This window comes from Phaethon lepturus, unplaced genomic scaffold, assembly GCF_000687285.1.
Source record: "Phaethon lepturus isolate BGI_N335 unplaced genomic scaffold, ASM68728v1 scaffold9980, whole genome shotgun sequence".
Taxonomy (NCBI): Eukaryota; Metazoa; Chordata; class Aves; order Phaethontiformes; family Phaethontidae; genus Phaethon; species Phaethon lepturus.
In genome coordinates, this window is record NW_010511153.1 from 27,267 (window position 1) to 45,769 (window position 18,503).

Below are 18,503 nucleotides of genomic sequence, written 5' to 3' on the forward strand. Positions count from 1 at the left end.
GCTCACCCTAACCCCTAACCCTAACCTTAATTGCCTGACTGTAACCGTAACCCAGAAACCCTAATCCCAACCCAAACCCGCTAACCATAACCCTATCTCAAACCCTTAAACCTAACCCTATCCCTAACTATAACTTTACCCACTAACCCTGTCCCTCACCCCTAACCTTTAATGTAACCCCTAACCCTAACCCCTAACCCTGCCCTAAACTAAATCTAACCCTAACTCCCAACACAAAACCTAACCACAAAACCTAACACTAACACTAAACCTTAATAGTAACCCTAGCCCCTAAATCTGACCATAACCACTAATCGTAAACCATGGTATCTAACCATTAACCCTAGCTCCCTAAATGTAACCACCTAACTCTAACCCATAACCCTAAGCCCAAACTTAACCCTAGTCCTAAAACTAATGCTAACGCTAATCCCTAACATCTCTCACCCTATCCCTAACCTGTAATCCCCTAACCCTATCCCTAACCCTATTTCTAACTCCTGATCGTAACCCTAATCCCTAACTCTAAGCATATCACTAAAACTACAGCGAATCCTAAACCTAACTGTAATCCCAGCCACCTAATCCTAACCCTATCCATACCCCAACCCCAATCCTAAACCTAACCCTAACCTCTAACCCTAACACTATCCCTAATGATAACCTCTAACCCTAACTCTAAACCCCTAACCGCATAACTAAACCTAATCCCTAACCCTAACTCTAAACATATCCTTAACCCTAAACCTAACCGTAACCCCAACCACCTAACCCTAACCCTATCCCTAACCCTATCTGATGGCTTCTGCCAGTGCCCACAAGGGGCCCTGCTTCCCTCCAGAGTGCCCTAGGGCTTTTGCTGGACTTCGGTTATGTCCAGGCAGGTCACCACTGCCTTCCAGAGTGTCTGACAGCTTTTGCTGGGCTTTGCAGGTGCCCACAAGCGGCTGCCAAGGGAAGGTGAGGGCCACTTTCAGTCCTGGCCACTTCCGTGTGGGAGCCTTAGGTGGTGGGTGTGCATTTTGGAGATGTGCTCTGGTGAGGGGGTAGGCGAGGGTTAGGTGCTAGAGCAAGTGCAGAGCCCCAGTGTTGGTGGGGCTGCGAAGGGGCTGGAAGGGAAGGGGAGGGCAGCCTTCAGTCCTGGCCACTTCTGTGTGAAAGCCATGCCTGGTGGGTGTCAGTTTTGGAGATCGACTTTGGATAGGGTGAAGGTGTAGGTAAGTAAGTCATCTTCTTGAACTCAGACTGAAGCCAACAGGAATCTTTCACGTTATTTAAAGGGTACTGGATGGAATCCTACAGAAAATTGGCATGACTTTGAGTTGATGATTCTGACTAGTGCCTGTCACTTATAGCCCTGCAGACACTTGCACACTAGCTGCTGTTAGAATTCACCAGGGACTGTTCCTACCTGTCAGTCTTGGGGTAACTCTGCTTTTGCTCTCCTTCAGAACACCCTCCAGTCCTTTTGAAGTCTTTCTGTGATTCATATGCTTCATTTCTCAAATTAGTAATAGTTCAGTTTCCTCTGTGAATGAATGTGCTACAGTAGGTAAAAATCGCCAGCCCTATCTGTCCCTCCCTTCTCTGCATAATGAATCCTCCTTTGTATCAGCCTTACCTTCCCCAAAGCAAATTATTCCACACTGGTAAGTGACAAATTTGCTTCTTCCAAAAGGAATCCTTTCCTTTTTAGATAATCCTTTTAACACTCTCCTGTACCCTAGTTGCTAATATACTTTCTCACATTGTGCCACTATCTTGCCAGCCTCTCCTCTTTGCTGTTTAACAATTGCATGCATAAATGGACTGTGCCACTTGTCAGTTACAGAGAGGGTATTTCTGACCAAGTGCTCAATTAGCATGTGAGAGCTCTTGTTTTCAGCTGTAAAATCAGCTCCAGAGGAGAAGACATGCTTTTCACCTTCCTCCTGTCCATGTCAGTTAAACATGCAGGTCCACACCGTAAAGGTCTCTGGACATTGACGAATCTGTTGCCAACAGTTATCGTGGAACCTTCCCATCAAGCTTTGTTACAGGCAGCGCTTACAGAAAAAAAAAAAACATTTATATGACTAAATAGAACTGCAGGTCATAACACCATGGCTGACACCTCACTTCAATTCATTCCCCTAAATCACTGGCTAATCCTATGGTGTCAGTACCTGGTTTACATCCTCATCAAACGGAATTCCTGGTGGGTTTCCATACCCCAAAGTTCCTTGGCATTAAATGACATGTTGTTATTGACCTTAACACAGGTTTTCTGAATTTTTGCACAAAGTAGTGTTTTTGCCAAAGACCAGGATTTTTGTGTCATTACCTGGGAATCCCAGCGTCCATTGTGAAAGATAGAAATTTTGGCTTTAAAAGATGTGATTACAAAACAGGACTTACATCATCTCAAAGAAGCAAACTCAACCCCATCTACAAACATGGTAATTTTTGAAAGTCTTCCTATGTTAGGGAGTCCAGTAATTTTTAAGTGGGTTGGCAAGGCTGAAGACTTGTCTCAATTGTAGTTTCTTTTGGAAAAGGCTATTATACAGATACACTTCCCTATCCCCGATTCCAGTCATCTCTATTGCTTTTGGGGGACAAGGGGAAAAAAGGAGCTATCTAAAGGTCTTTCCACTAGAGATCAAAAAATGCTAATACTTTCATATGGAAAGTAGAAATTTAGTACAAACTGGCACCTCAGAGCAGGACATAGGCACATCCTGTATGTGTCCAACACTGGCTTCCTCATGACAAGGCCCACCCTTTCAATATAGACAATGGAATGTTATTCTCTCTCTGAACCACCTTGGCGGTCAGCTCCTACTAGGGCTACTTTCTAGTAGAGTGGACACAACAGTAGTGAAACAGTCTGCCGCGAAGTGTCTGTCACAGCAAACCTTTGGAACAAAGAAGCAAGTGCTACATGGCAGGTGTGAGATATGTATGGCTGAATGTCTGGGGATGGGGAGATGGACTTCTAAGGCCCTTTCCAAGGCCTACGTGCAAGAAGTAAACCCATCCTAAGAACATACACTCTGCCGAAGCCATAATCGGGACCACTTCCAGAAGCTTGGAGTCACTTGGTTTTAAACAGAATGGGAGCTCCAGCCATCCATAGTCCCAGAGGCCTGCTCCTTCTTTCACTACTAGCAGGTGAGTTATGGAACTGAAGACCACTGAGATACCTACATATCACAGAATCATTAAGGTTGGAAAAGACCTTTAAGATCATCAAGTCCAACTGTTAACCCAACACCATCATGCTCACTAAACCATGTCCCGTATGTTTGCAGTAAGTCCTCCTTTCAAAAGACTGCACTGGCAAATGCCAGGATATACCTGAAGAGTTATAGAAATAACTGCAATCATCAAAGAGACCATAAAAATGAGAGCAGGGACAGACAGCAGGTTTATTATGTCTCAGGAAAATAAAGCAACCCCCTCTCTTTATTTTCTTCCTAGTAAATACAGCGTCACAACCAAAACCATGAATCATTTATCTGCAAATGCCCCCAGTGTCTGAGAATGCTGTTGGACTCCTCACATGTTGGCACTAGGGCATACAAATGTGTCTTGCAAATCTTGCCCTGTCAAAAAGCTTCAGTGGGTATGCCAATCTGCTACTGAGTAGGATGCAGCAGACAACATTTTCTGCTGCGTGGGAAGGAACAACTTCCAATTCCAACTCTGTGGCTTGCATTGCCTGGCAAGGACAAACAGACACTGAGTTACAATGAAAGTATAACGTAACTCCATCAGTCCAGAGACAGAGCCTAGGTGGCTCCTTCTCTGAGCATATGTATACTTCACAGAAAATTGTTGCTAGTGGAAGTAGCCTGAAGCATTGACTTCATTGACTACAGCATTGGCTGTAGCTAGTTTATTAACTGTCACTTTGGAGTTCAGGGCATGAAGGAAGAAGGAAAGTCATCTTTTGGCCAAGGAACAGTACGGAAGTTCCAGTTAATTCTTCTGGAGACAGTTTTCATTTTCCTTTGTGCACAACTGGCACAGGAGCAAAATCCATCTGCAAGTTATTATGTGTTGTAAGCAATATAAAACTGTCAGGGGAAACCCTCAAATGTTTTTAAGAGCTGAAGAGTTTTGGAGAATGGATTATCTGTAGTGTTTGTATCTATCTTCTTACTTCTGCTTTCTACAATGCAGCATACCTGGTCTTGTACAGCAACACAGCAGTTATCCTCAAGCCAACACGAGAAGAGGGCTACGTTGCACCGCTTGCCCTGTCCAACATTTGCATTGTTTTTGCCCCATTTTCTTTTAAACACAGTTCCTAGGAAAATGTCATCTTTCCCCCATTAACCCTTTCCTGTTTTTTCTCAACAATTAACAGCCCAATAGTGGATCAGTTTGGTCTTCCTTTCTTGGAAATCATTTGACTTGTATGGCAAAAACTGTTTTTTTGCATAAAACAGTTTCAGTCATACGACCATTTGTATTCCCCTTGCGCTTGTGTTGCTAATAAAGGTTTATATTTGGCATGGACAGACAGCATTGAGTTGTTCTCTATTATAAGTGTAGACAAACCTGTTTTCCTGTTAGGCCTCAAGAAGGAATTACAATATACAGCAGCACTGCAATAGCCTGTAAGACCCAGCTACCAGATTAGCTCAGCCTGGACCAACTCTAAGGCAAATAAAATGCTCCAGGCAATTGCTGCAGGAACCTCTGGGGTCCCAGCAGTGGATCAAGAGAGAGAGCTACTTCTGTGGAGAACACCTGCCCCACCAAAGCCAAACAATGCTGAGTGGGGCCATGGCAGGCACAAGTTGTGCTGGGACTCCATCTGGTTTTGTCAAAGCACACACAGAAGAAGAGCTCACCATCTGTGCAGCAGTACACATGCGATACGAGCATGCGAGCCATGACTGAAAACTCAGGCATTACTATTTTCTGTTGCTTGTAACCATCCTGTTTCTGCCCCTGGTGGGGGGAGACAGAGACCACAGATTAGGGGGGAAGGGCGAGAGGACAGCAGGACAAGAAAATACAAAGCCTTAAGTAGAGGAAGAACAGCATATGCCAAGACACAGGCCTGTCCAGGGTCATTACTACAATGTTGTTTCTGTTGTATGCTTCTGGAAAGTGCTCTGCAAAGTCCTGCTCCGTGGTGGTCCCTCTTTGTGCCAGTTCCACCAATTTTGAAGTGCAAGATTAAAATTCAGGTAGCAACAGGGCTAGGTGGACAGTATCTCAGAATACAGTGAAACCAAACTATTCACCCCACCTGCAGGGACATCTGCTTCTTCCCAACTGAGCTGGACCCCAAAGGGAAGAGATAAGAGTAGCAACTGCTATTAATTCACCTGAGGGGAGAATCTTTACTTGTTTTGGTGATCAGAAAGAGCAGCTTTAGGTTTTGGGAAACAGAAACCTGGAAGTAGCAAGAACAAATATATAGTGATCTAGTTAATAGCCCCAACAAGACTCATCCTCATTAGGAAAGAACTATGTGGCTGATGAGAGCTCAAGGGGTCACATTGACTAATTTGCCAGAAGCAACGGTTTTTTCCCACTGGGATGGGTGGCTGTACATCTCAGCATCATGGAAGCTGACAATTTCCTGAGGTTAGAGTCCAGAGCTGACAAGCTTCTGGACAACTCTTTGCTTTAGCCCATCAGTAGGTGGTCCCTACCCTACCAGTTCTCCATAGCTGACAAACTCAAGCTCTGCTGCTCTGAACACCACTGTTACTAAAGCACTATTATGACTTGCGAGCTCCTGCCTGAAGGGTCCAGTTGTACACAAGCACTTAGTATGACAGGGGAACTGCTTCTCAGTGAGGTCATTAAAATGGAGAGAAACTTGCACTGTAGTTACAGAGTCAGAAGATAAAGTGGTCCAAGAAGCAAGCTAGCAAGTACAGAGCAGGTCATATCATTTCACTGCTCCATGCTTCAACTTTCACAACTATCAAACACAGAGGACAAGCTGTCCTCTATAAAGCTGATATAAATCTATGGATGGAAATTGCAAAGAAAAGCTAGGGCTTATTATGTAAAGATCCTACCCTTCTACCACATAGGGCTACTTCAACAACAGTCCTTTTGACCCAAGGGCAAGACACCCCTTTCCTCTGTACCTCTTCCTATCATTCTCCCAGATAGGGCTGCCCTTGGTTGTTTTGCAGAGTACAGAACAGCAGGTTTTCAACAGCCTGCAGGACCTTGAAATATTACCATTTGCTAAAGAGAGATCACAAAATTATATTTGCTCTGACTCAGGCTGCCATAAGGGTGAAAGGACAGCTCCATCCATTATGCATATCCAATAAAACATCCCACAAGTGAGAGATTATAATAGATGCAAAACAGCAGGTGAGCCTGCTGCTCCTATCCTAGTAAGCAGAGTTAGGCAAGGGGCAAGCTGAGATTGGGAAAAGCAGAACACCAGCAGCATGTAGAAAGGTTCCTGCCTGGGCCTTTGCATATGAGCAGCCTGGGTGAGCAACGGCCTTTTCCAGATTCTGCATATTGAGCAAGTGAAATGTCACCTCCAGTCCACAACTTTCAGTTGTGCAGGACTCGGGATAGCATGGCACTCTCCACAACAAGAGGGAAGTGTGGCATTTCCTCTGGTTATTATGGAATGGCCAAGCTCTCACAGCACCACAGATCCATGGTTAAGACAGATTCCTCTTATTGCCCAGTTCACAGCTGCTTTGCTAAGTGATAGCCATCTCTGTGATCAGTCTGCCCAAGATGGAGGCAAACAATGCCTCTCAAGTACAGCTGGGGTTCACTGGAGCTATTACCTCCTGACACCTTATTAGTGCAAGTTCTGGTTCTTCTTCCTCAGAACAGGAGGTGGTTTGTGAGAAACTGCTTGGTAGAAGAGCAGCAGCAGAGCAAAGGCAAACAATGTCTGGGTCTACTTTAAAAATACACCTAAATGCGAAAGAAGGCCCTCGCCTGCTCCCTAACTCAAGTCCTTCATCTGCAGTTCCTGCACTGTGATCCTGCCAAGAACTCAGAATCACTAAATCAGTTGTAAGTTTAGTTAATCACTAAAGCAGTTGTAAGAACAGGCCAAAACCAAGACTGAGCTCAGCTATTCTATCTATGTGCTCAGTGCTCCTTCACAGTCACCCATAAAGCACTTTAGCTAGCAGAGAACATGGAAACTGGCAATGGAAAGTCAATGAGCAGGACTCTGGATTCTTGCAGTTGTGGTAGCTTCCTCAACTAAAAGCAAATCAACCCATCACCTTCACTCAAGCCTACAGCCAAGCACATCCCTCCACAGAACCCAGCCTGTACACCCTTTTGCTGCCTGGAAGCTTTGATAGAGATGAGAAAAGAACAGTTACATCTTCATTAGGTGCTCAATTCCAGCCAGAGAAGACTTTGTGCTGGTATTAAAGATGTCAACCTCCATGACTTGTTATAAGGGATCCTGGATGACAGTATAGTGGGCAGAGGAGTCTCTCCCAGCAGGGTCCTGACACTGTGAGGGGCTGCTCTGCTCCTGTTTCTCTGGAAAATACAGTGTTTTGTGAATCAGATCTTTGACGGCAGAAACATCACCTCTATCTATGGAAAAGAGAGAAAGACAGTTGTTAGGGATTCTCCACAGGCAGCATGAAAGCCCCTCTTCCTGAAGAAGTACCTGGAACTCTAGTTCCCAGCACATCACCTGCCAGCAGCCCTTCCTCTCTTTTTTTTCCTGTATATCTTTGATCCTTTCTGCACTCACCCACACCCAGCTGCTGCAGGAGACTTCCAAACTCTGGGTCACAGTCCAGGATTTTCAACAGGTTGGTGGACTCCATTCTCTCCAGCTGCACATCCCAGTAGATGTAGATCTTCTGATTGAAGCTGACATAAACCAGGCAGGGGCTGTTGCTTCCTCCTTTGCATGCATAGAGTCCTGCAGAAAGCAAGTGTGGAGATCTGACTACTTCCAAAAGGACAGAGAAAGCAAATAGGTAACTTCTCATGATGAGGTACCAAAGCTGTTAGCAGAAAGCAGTAAACATATGGGTATATGAAGTGCCTTTGAGACAATCCAAGAAAGTGTCTTTAAACTGTTATTAATGCATGGAGCTTGGGGATTTGCAAGCTGCTTCTGGCAGGTCTGAGAGAGGGGACTGAGCAAAGCTAAGGCTCAGGCTCGTTCTGTGGCGCTCCTTATCTCCACTTGAGAACAGCTTAGAAGTCTGCAAATTAAAAAAGCAGTGGGGAAGACAAGAGACCACTGTAGCACTCCCAAAAAGGACAGGAAAAAAACCCAAAACCATCACAGACCTCAGCATCACCTCCTCTCACCCCTAATTTTCCCAGACGCCACCAGAGGAAAGACGAGCTGGGCCTTCTGCAGTATACACACAGGGAAATTATTCCTGACCACAGACTGACAAAGGATTTCAGGTCTCCTAGACGGGAGTAGTAGCTTTGAGGGAGAAATGCTGTGAGGACTGGCTTTGCAGTCAGGCTCCCCACCTGCACAGAATGCACTGACATTCTCATCTGCTTGAAATCTGGCAACAGTCCGATTGTGGTCGATGATGTATGTCTGACCATCCCATGCACAGGCAATCACCTCTTCATGCCCATTGCCCTGTAGGGATCATAAGATCGCATATTAACATGGACATCAACTATTCACAGAGGCAATCAAGAATCTTTGCTGCTTGTTCAGAGACAGAACACTAATGTCTGAACAAGATGACACCTTTGGACGTCTTGTCCAGACATTTTGCACTTGTCCAGTCTTTTTGCACTTGGAGACCATCTCTCTCTCTCCTCTGTTGTAATCCTTATATATCGTAAGAGCTTGTAGATAATCGGGGTATTAGCACTGTGTAAAACCATTCAACCTTGCAATAAGATAAAAGAGCAGCTGGGGGATAAAAGAGTTCATAGCAGGATGCTGGGCTTACTAGGTCAAACAGACAGACACAGCTCAGCCTCTTGCAGGTGAAAAACTGATGAAGTGCAGAATGCACCAGCAGTTAGTGCACCCCGTGTGCCACCCTGAGATAATCCCAGCTCTGCCCTTCCTAAATACATATACACACAGCCATATCAAGTTTTTGTCTTTATCCCTCCCAGCCCTATTCACAGAAACTCACAGTAACATCCAGCTTTTCCAGAGCAAACAGCTGGTGATCAACCTGCACAGACCAGAGCAGCTTGTCGGCTCCCTCCATGAGTTTCAATGTCCCTGAAGGAAAAAAGAAGAAAAAAAAAAAAGATTGTCTTGAAAATATTAAAAGGGAGCAAGATGCTTGCTAACACTGGGCCCTGCACACTCCTTCAACACTTCAGGTCTGCAGGCAGAGGGTTGGACCCATGGTACAGGCTGATAATAAGATAACACAACCTCAGTTCTGGGAAGGACAGCAGTCCATTATCTTGTCATCAGTAACTGAAAATAGAGGAAAAATGGCAGCAGCCCTACTCACTGGATTGTGCTCCAAGATAAGAAAACAACCCAAAACAGGCTCCCGAAGTATAGTATGTCAACAGATCTCATGAGACAATGCATAAATGAGAAGCTTCTCACCATGTCCCACAGATAGTGTGATCTCAGGACAACACGTTGACAGGTATCAGCCAAGAGCTGCCTGGCTAATAGCATGGGCATCGCCTTTTGGCTGCTAAAACCACACTGGACCTCACACACCATTTTTCTATCATCCAGAGATACTGTGATAGTCTTGGGGTTGAGGGGTGGCCATGAGAGAGTGGAACATGAATCTATCCTCACAGTACCCTCCAGTCTTGGTAAAGCCCATGACTGAATGGGGTGCAGAAGCTTCAAGTTCAGGCTCAAAGAATAATCAGAAATTCCCTAGCAAGATGCCATTGGGCAGGTGGACATCTGGCCCAAACAGACCAGGCTGCCTGTCTGGGAAGAGAGAAGCACAGCATCTTGTCTCCACACTGTTGGTTTTTGGACAGAAACCCTGTGTTCAGGTCATTAGATTCAGTCCTGTTGCAGCCTGTCCAATCAATTCTCAGTCAGGAGTCCAGTGGAAGAACCTGGCTCCAGACCAGGTGAGGCCAGGCCAGCTCCTCTCTACCAGTACTTGAGTTCCAACACCCATTTCCTTTACTTGGAAACTACCCAAGTCTCTTCAAGTACAAGCATATACTTCTACTGTGGTTAAGAGGCTCCTGTCTACATGAATGGCACTGTTGAAGTGACATCTCAAACAGTTGTTTGACCATTGGTTAAGCACGCAACTTAGGAGTCAGCAGATTAAAGTTGTAGCCTCACTCTCATCTCAAGCTTTCAGTGTGCCTTTGGGCCAATGACCTAGTCTCTTCATTTTCCTGGCTGCTCGCTGCAGCATGGCTTTAATACTGCTACCCCCATAGGCCATGGGACCACACAAATAATTAGTGTTTGTAAAATGCTTTGAAATCCACAAATGAATAGACTGTACCAGGGGAGAGAGAAAGGCAGATATTAGTAACAGATAGAAAACACAACCAGTCTCCTGGAGAGAGCAAGCCTGTGCAATATCAGACCCAATTTGGTAAGAACCAGAAAGACAGGCTCAGCTTTAATACGTTTCATCATATCCTCAGATACAGGCATTATATCACATGTGGTTTATGGGGGACTTGGTCACAGTGACAACTCTTACCTTGGCTCCTGTCTTAGGAGTCAAATTCTCTTACCTGACCCATGAAATGTTTCTGAAGACCAGCTCCCCATTCTTTCAAAACCAAAAGCACTGAGCCCCTCGTTCCCTACTTTGAATTAGTCACAGGCCTTGGCCGCCCCACAGGCCTTTCTTCCAGGAGAGTGGTAGGACTTACCATCCAGAGTACAGAGGGCAAAGAGACCTGAGCCACTATTGTCACTGGAGCAGCCTGTAAGTGTAGAAGAGAATTACAGGAGTTGATGTCATTTTATGAGCATTGTCCCCTCCCTCTCCTGGGGGGGGGGGGGTGGATCTAAAACAAGCTGATCCATCCTGCCTCCTTTTTTACCCAGCCTCGACACTTTGCTTAGCAGGTATCTGTAGATTCTTGCAACCAATTGTACTTTGTTCTGGCTTTTATTTGTAGGGCACCATCATCTCAAAACCCAAAACCTTTGGTTTGCACTGATACAGGCATGTCTGGCTCTGCTGGCTGCTCCTAGGAGTTTTTCTGTACCACATATACAGTTGCAGGCCCATGGCATTTCTGATTTTAGTGGATTGCATCGCATTCTCTCCAGGCTCCAGAAATGCACAAACACAGGCAGGACCATCACAAGGGACAATGTAAAGAACAGCTGAAACCCAACAAGAGTATTACAACTGTACCCTCACTGTTTCTTTCAAGGACAGGAACACGGCCTTCAGCTGTTCTAGGAAGGTGCAGGATTAGAAAGAGAGGTCCCAGACAAAGCATCAGTCACATTAGCACAAAAGCACCTCTATGGCAACTCCTGAAAGAGTCTGTGGAGATCATGCTACCCACTCTACTGTTTTTGCTACAGCAAAACTGCACAGAAGCTGTGATCCTCTCCCAGCAAACACTGCTCAGATGCTAGAGAGCCCTTGCTTTATGAGCAGATTGGACATGTCCCTTCATGCTCATCTACACACTCAGCCCTGGCTTTCCTGGGCTATGCTTATATAGCTGTGAACTTCCTGCCATAGTATCCCCTCCAAAGCCTGTATATTACAGCTGTGTGCAGGACAGCACTGACAAATGCGACTAGTTAAATCTGAAGAGGAGACTCCCCTGACCACTGGGCTGTTTCAGCCATTCAGTACACTCTCTACTGAACTATCAGTCAGAAAAAACATGCAAGGTCAGGTTTTGAAAGTGAAATCACACTTGGTGTGAGAGGACTGGAGCTGTATTCAACTAAAGCTGCATTTAATCCTTTCAGTGACAATGTAGGAGGTCTGCAGGAACCAAGGAATTCTGGCAGTCAGGGACAAGCCACCAGAGCTGAAAGCAGCTTCCCCAGAATGATGTAATACTACAAGTACACATCCACTACCCATAGACAGCTCCAAGCTACAACATCCTGCACACTCCCAGGACACAGACTACCCTATTTCTGCAGATCAGCTTAAAGCAGTCAGCTGGTTGAGTGCTCTGTTGCCCCTAGCTGACATTCATCCAGACAGGCTCTGATCCAAAGGTCTGCTGTGTCCCCCTTAAAAACTGGTCAGCATGGCACTCTTCAACTGTTTCATTACTGATGGGCCAATGTAAGTGGGCTTTTCACAACCTTCTCTTCTTTCCTTATTCTGAGTGCCTTCATTTTTGACAGACACCTCTCATTAGATGCAAGGCTTTGTATGCTGTGAAATAATTGATTTCATGCTCTCTTGACCATGTTGCTCATCGCATCATCCAAGATGCTGAAAACATGACAAGCTTAGGAATTGGGGAGGAAAGAGTACACCGGGGAGGAAAGGTAATCTGGGGATGGGGAAGAGGAGTAGTTTGATTGCTCTTCTCCCCCAGCTCTAATTACATTGGACAGCCTAAATCATTCTCAGACAGCACTGCAGGGGGTAATACTTTGACAGAGCAAATGCAGCGTCAGCTGCAGACAAGAGAAAGTGATCTGCATTGGGAATTTTTTGTCTTCTTGTATTATGCCCACATTCTCCAAGGGGGAGCGAAAGCTGCTTACTCTCCACAGGTACCAAAACAGGGTTCATCAGGTGCACCAAGCACAGGTCAGAGCACAAGGCAGCTACACAAAGAAGCAGTGGCAGTATGTATAAAGTCTGGACACAACAGCAGCGTGTCAGGGCTGAGAGGAGCCAGCAGCTGTAGAGAGTTTAGATACAAAAGCTGAACAGAATACATTCAAAGGAGACAGAGAACAGTGATACAAATGAAATATGGAAGCAGCCCTCGAGGGGTCAGGACTGCATAGATGAAGGAAGAGCAGGATATAGCTATTAGGATAGTCTATATCAGTAATCAAATGCTGAAAAGCACAAAAGCAAGAATAAAGATGAGGCTGTGGAAAGGAAGAGATGCATCTAGGGAATAAGAAGAGGGCATAAACTGCAGCCAAGCAAAAGCAAAGATCAAGGACATCTGTAGGAGCAAGGCATGGAGCCACTCAGGATGGCTAAAGGCAGGCCACTGGAGCCTGCAGCGAAACTGCTGTCCCAGGTGAAGAGTAAGAGCTACCTAGGGAGGGACAGTTCAAATGCAAATATCCTACTGTCTGTCTGTGGGAGCTGACTAACAGAAGCCAAGTTCCCTCTGTTCTCGCAGATGTCTCCCACTGTTAATTTTCAACCATGGGAAATCTGATTTCATGCTGGACTGACATATTGAAAAATGATCGGGGCAACTGTTGGGCTATAGACCCCAAGCTCCTAACCTCTCACCTCGGCCAATGCTACCAATTAGATGAGTGGAAACATTCTTGTTGTGAATCCGTCCAGACGTTTGGTGTAGAATAACATCTCGAATAGGGGCCTCACTAGGGAAAAGAGAGACAGGCATCAGGGAAAGGTTAGGGAACCGTGCCTGGGACTGTGCCAGAACAATCTCAAGAGCAGTGTACTCCAAAGCTCTACAAATCCTGAGATTGATAGAGTTTGTGCATAGGTTAGCCCTTTAATGGTAAAGGCCAAGGAAAAGAATGCATGTCACCCCAGGTATGAAAGGAACTTGCTGATGTTTAAAAAACAAAACCAGAATAATTTGATGCATAAGAAAACTGGAAAGAGCTCAAAACAGCAAACAAAAAAAGCCAGTAAAACATGTATTCCAATCAAGCTGAAAAGGACAATTTTTATCATTACTGTCATGTAAGCCTGGCTGCTTTTTACTTAGGAAGTGTCGGCCTGGGGTTTAACAGGTTGGTCAGAGATCATGCCTGTGCCTGGCTTCTGGCTATGAGGGTACCATTCCACTAAGGTCTTTAAGACATCAAAGAGACTTGCCTAGCTCCCATCCTGCTGCACTTTTCCGGCTCTGCCTTAAAGTCTCACAGAACACCACAGAAGCACCTAAATTCCCTACAAGGGACCCTACAAGGGTCCCTCCAGCACCAAGGACAAAAACCTCACTGCTCATCCCGAATGCTCTGGTTGTGACTTACAGCACTAGCTGCCAGGGAAAACCTCCCATTATGTCACCTGGAAGAAATGACTGAATGAACCCAAAGTGTCATCCTGGGCTTCAGACTAACTGGACTAGGTCCAGCCTTTCAGTTGCTATCCTTACCACAATTAGATAGGTCACCAGATTGCCTACCACTTTGTCTCTGGAGATCTAGGGCATTCATTTCCCTGCCTTAGCCCACAGTACTGTCCTCCTTAGTGAGCTGGTTTTGCCACTCTCCTTGCTCAACCCAAGGATAAGTGAGTGGGGTACAAGGAAAGCAGTAGCATTCATCTTTGTGATAGAGACACGAAGAGTGTTCATGGGTGCAGGTGAGCTTAAGTCATGAACTCCCAGCAGTACAGCAGGTCACTGAAACAAGGACAAATGACAGCACACACCCTTAGAAAGGTGGTGTGGTGGTGCCCCCTTGTGATGGGCATCTACAGCAGAATCTCCTCATCTACCCCATGCAGTAATGCTCTTCACCTGCTTGGGGGAGAGTTGTCTCTTCCCTCTGTCGTGGCTTGCTGCTGAGAGTCCCAGGTGCACAGCAGAATGGCATAACCGCAGCCTGGCTGAGACACCATCATCTCTGGTGATCCGTCAGGGCCTGGGTTCACAGAGAGGCTGTCCACCTATACTGGCAGAGGAAAGACATGGACAGAGTCGAACTGAGAACTTTAAACACCTCAGAAGGGTTCACTGGCTCCTTGTACCTAAACTTGAATATTGCATATCCTTTGACAGAGCTGAGCAGGAACTGAACAAATTCAGATAGAAGCAAAATGTCCAAATTACTGTAAAAGGTTATGTTTCCCCTAGCAAAAGCCACTTAAGAACAACACTAGTATTTTCCACTAATGCTCTCTAGTTGGGTGAGAGCAACTGACTGTTTCGCAGCCCAGCCCACCAGGTGCTCCACACGTACAGGACAACCACTGCGCAAATCTCCTTTCAAGCCATCAACATGACATTCTGTGCTTCTTCCCTTGGGAGAGATACCTCTTTGAAGACTGTATGACAAATTCTGTTCTGAACATTCCATTTCCTTACCTGACCTTCTAGCAGCCATTTCTTCAACAGGAGCAGCTGCCCAGAGATGTGGTCTGAATTCTCCGACAAGTCCTCCCAGCGGAAGGCACGTACCACCCTGTCAGTGTAACCCACTACCAACTCACACTTCCCATCTCCATCTGCAGGGAATACAAGGAGATAGATGGGCTCTCTCAGGCTTCCACAGCCCCAAGAGCCCCAACTTTCAGAAACCACTGCACTGGTTTCCATCAAGTAGCATCCCTGAGAATCCCAATCCTGTAATGAGAACTTGCACTTCAGGAAAATTCCTGAAGTTCTTGCTTCTCTCCTCCATGACCTGGTTGTGGTTTGTTAGAGAACCTGTTTGAGCAAGATAGTAATTTCCTTCTGTGACTCCCACACACTTTCTCTCTCTCTCCCCCATCACCTCATAACCACAAACTCCCTCACTCTGCACTCCTACACCAGTTTCCCAGCTCACCGATGTCACTGATCAGCATGACCTTGGTGTTGGCAGGAATGTGCTGCTTGAACACTGGCTTCTGCTCTTCTGCTGCTGCCAACTCATGGTGGCCTGAAGCATCTTGGTGTTTTGAAGTTGGAGAAGTCAGGTCAAAAAGATGAAACCAGCCTTCTGCACTCACCGCCACCACGAGATTCTAAGAGGAAAAACATTTTGATTTTTCCTCTTTCAGAAACTGCAGAAACTGTCCCACAGCAGGGCAAGGGAAGATATGGGGGTGGATCCATCAAGATCAATGACTGCTACAGAGGGAACAGGAGAGGGTTTTTGCCCAGCATACAAACTACTTGGGTACTGCAGGGTCCAAACTTCTCCTTCATCCTTGTCACACTAGGATATCAAGCTGATACATTGCTATGCATACAAGCAATCCCCTAACAATGTGTCCCCTAACAATGTGTGGCTTTCTCAATGCTCACTTCAGCACCGGAGCACATATGGCTACAGTATTTTAGGCAGTGTGCTTAAACTGGGACTTTGGGACTCAGCGGTCCTGGCTTAACCCCCTGAAATAGCAATCCAGCAAAAGGAGTCATATTAGACCCAGTGGAATTTGTTTGGGAGTCTAGACTATTCTGTGGCTCAGTCTTGTTTAGACGACCTTAAACGCACACAGCCAAGTGGCAGAAGGGCCATGGCCCACAGCAGGGACCAGCACAGAGCAGGGCAAAAGCCACCGAGGAAAAGGAGCCACACTCACAATCACCAAAGCCAAAGGCACTCACACAGGGGGACATGGATATGAACAGTGCTTTCTGAAGATAGGGTGGATTTCTTTGCTCACTAAAACCTGCAAATGGCTCACAGAAAGATACAGTTTATATGTAAACAGAAGAAGAGTTTTAAAACAGTAGTGCTAAAACTCTATGAGCAAGGACAGATCGTGGAGAGAAGGCACCTGCAACCTGTCCTCCTCCACAGTCAGAATATGACATGACCCTAATCTCCTAAGCACCTCCTGTGTGGCCTACAGACACAGCTGGCAAGAGGTTGACCGCTCTCACCTTTCCTTTATTGCATACATCTCCCACGCCAACACATGTGAGCTGCAAGAGAAAAGAAGGCCATACATGAGAGAAGGTAACCCAAAACAGCACTTTGGGATAAGCCTCTGCCCTACCCCCTCCTCTCTCATACACCGTCTCTTGAACTCTAAACAACCTTTTCAAGGTGAAAGAGAGCAGAGTCAGGGACAGACACACATCTGACACACAACTGCACAGAGCCCTGGGGCAAAATCCACAGTGCACAGGAGCAGGGTCAAGGTGGGACAGAAGCCCAGTTCCTGTGTTTGTTCAGCACTTTGCTCATCACTTCCAGCCCATGGGGCTAGCTGTGGGCAAAAGCACGGTCTTGCATAACTACATGAAAGGCATCAGAACCAGTTCTGGCTGCCATTCCCCTCTGGCCTACATATTCCTAGGCAGTGGTCAAAGATAGCTGGCTGCACATACACCAAAAGGCCCAACCATTTAAAAACTTTGTCAAGAACTGACCATTCCTTGGCAAGATCGCACAGTCCACGGTTTGCTGTCATCATTCTTGTAAACATAGAGTTTCCCGTTGGTGTCTCCCACCACTAGCTCATTCAGCTGTACAAGAGAATTGGGTTAGCAAGAAAAAATTCACAATTACAGTAACAGTACTCCCATACAGCAATAATTACAGAATCTAAATCTATCTAAAAATCACTCTATGGGAAGAAGCAGTGAAACAAAACAAGAGTTAAAGGGACAGCCTCAAATCAATAGAGAAGGGCTGGGAAAAAATTCTACTTAATTTTACTCTCTCCAGTAAGAGCTGGAGAGCGGCTCCTTAGAGCAACATCCCATTATCCTGCTTCTCTAGCCATTGCTTCCAGAGTTGCCTCATGGACTGTTTTAACATCCTGCTCTGCTAATTATCATCATCACTACCCCATCTTCCATCCTTCAATCTAGATTGACTTGATCTTTCTTGAATCACCTGAGGAAGATGATGGCAATGAGGAAAATGTAATCATCTAGAAACAGGCTGCAAGAACACTTACAATAGATTTATACTGGATGTTCAATCTCATGGAAGAAGGCATAAAGGTCTTTCAGAATGGTGATTATTTCTTTAAAGAAGACTGAAAAATCATCAACCATGCCTGCTGACAAGCCTACTCCCATCTTGCGCATCATGCCTTTGTGCATTTAGATAGTGCACATTTCATAACTCACTGCACACATTACCCCACATAACACAACTTCTTATGGGAAAATTTCTTTTATCATCTACTGCAGGGCTAGCCATGACACTTTTCAAGATAGCAGGACAGGGCTGTAATAAATTTGACTGAAAATTTGAGAAGAAGGGACAGTTTACATATAGCTGGTTAAGCTAACCCCTTCCTAGCTACAGACAAATCAGACCCATCAGAAACAACCATTTGTGAGGCTGACGGAAACATTCCCAATGCACATCCATCCATTGTACAGGTCAAGCAGCATTGCAACTTGGTTCTACCCTGTCTGTGATCCACTGTGCCCCAGCAAAGCATTTCCCCACACCTCTACGTCCCCAGTACTGCTACAGGAGAGGTGGGGATGTAGAGATGTGGGGGAAACATCATCCAGGGCTGATGCCAAGGGTGCCTAGCATGTCCAACAGCGATGGCAGCACTGACCACCGGCAGCCCAGAATCACAGGAACGTTGTTTGCAAGAGACGTGTGGGGGCCATCTGACCTAACCCCTGCGCCTCTGACATCGCTCACGCGCCCGTCAAGCTCCGAGTCCTCCCAAGAGTGGAAGCCCCACCACCTCCTCCAGGCACCTGGTCTGATATTGCTCCATCCTCTCGGTGCTTCCCTCCCGCCCCGTTTGAGCTTCGTTCGCTACAAGCTGCGACCGCTGTCCCGT

At 46.0% G+C, this 18,503-nt stretch overlaps 1 protein-coding gene across 1 annotated transcript; it reads right to left on the reverse strand.

Moving 5' to 3' along the window:
• Positions 1 to 7,405: 7,405 nt before the first annotated feature.
• Positions 7,406 to 18,074, reverse strand: ITFG2 (integrin alpha FG-GAP repeat containing 2). Its single transcript, XM_010282960.1, has 12 exons — positions 18,030 to 18,074; positions 17,116 to 17,211; positions 16,624 to 16,665; positions 15,578 to 15,755; positions 15,115 to 15,254; positions 14,548 to 14,696; positions 13,331 to 13,432; positions 10,795 to 10,838; positions 9,096 to 9,187; positions 8,464 to 8,581; positions 7,718 to 7,891; positions 7,406 to 7,554 (listed from the first exon to the last, which is right to left on the reverse strand). Exons 1-12 carry the CDS (start codon positions 18,072 to 18,074, stop codon positions 7,406 to 7,408), a joined length of 1,329 nt encoding a protein of 442 aa, XP_010281262.1.
• Positions 18,075 to 18,503: the final 429 nt, after the last annotated feature.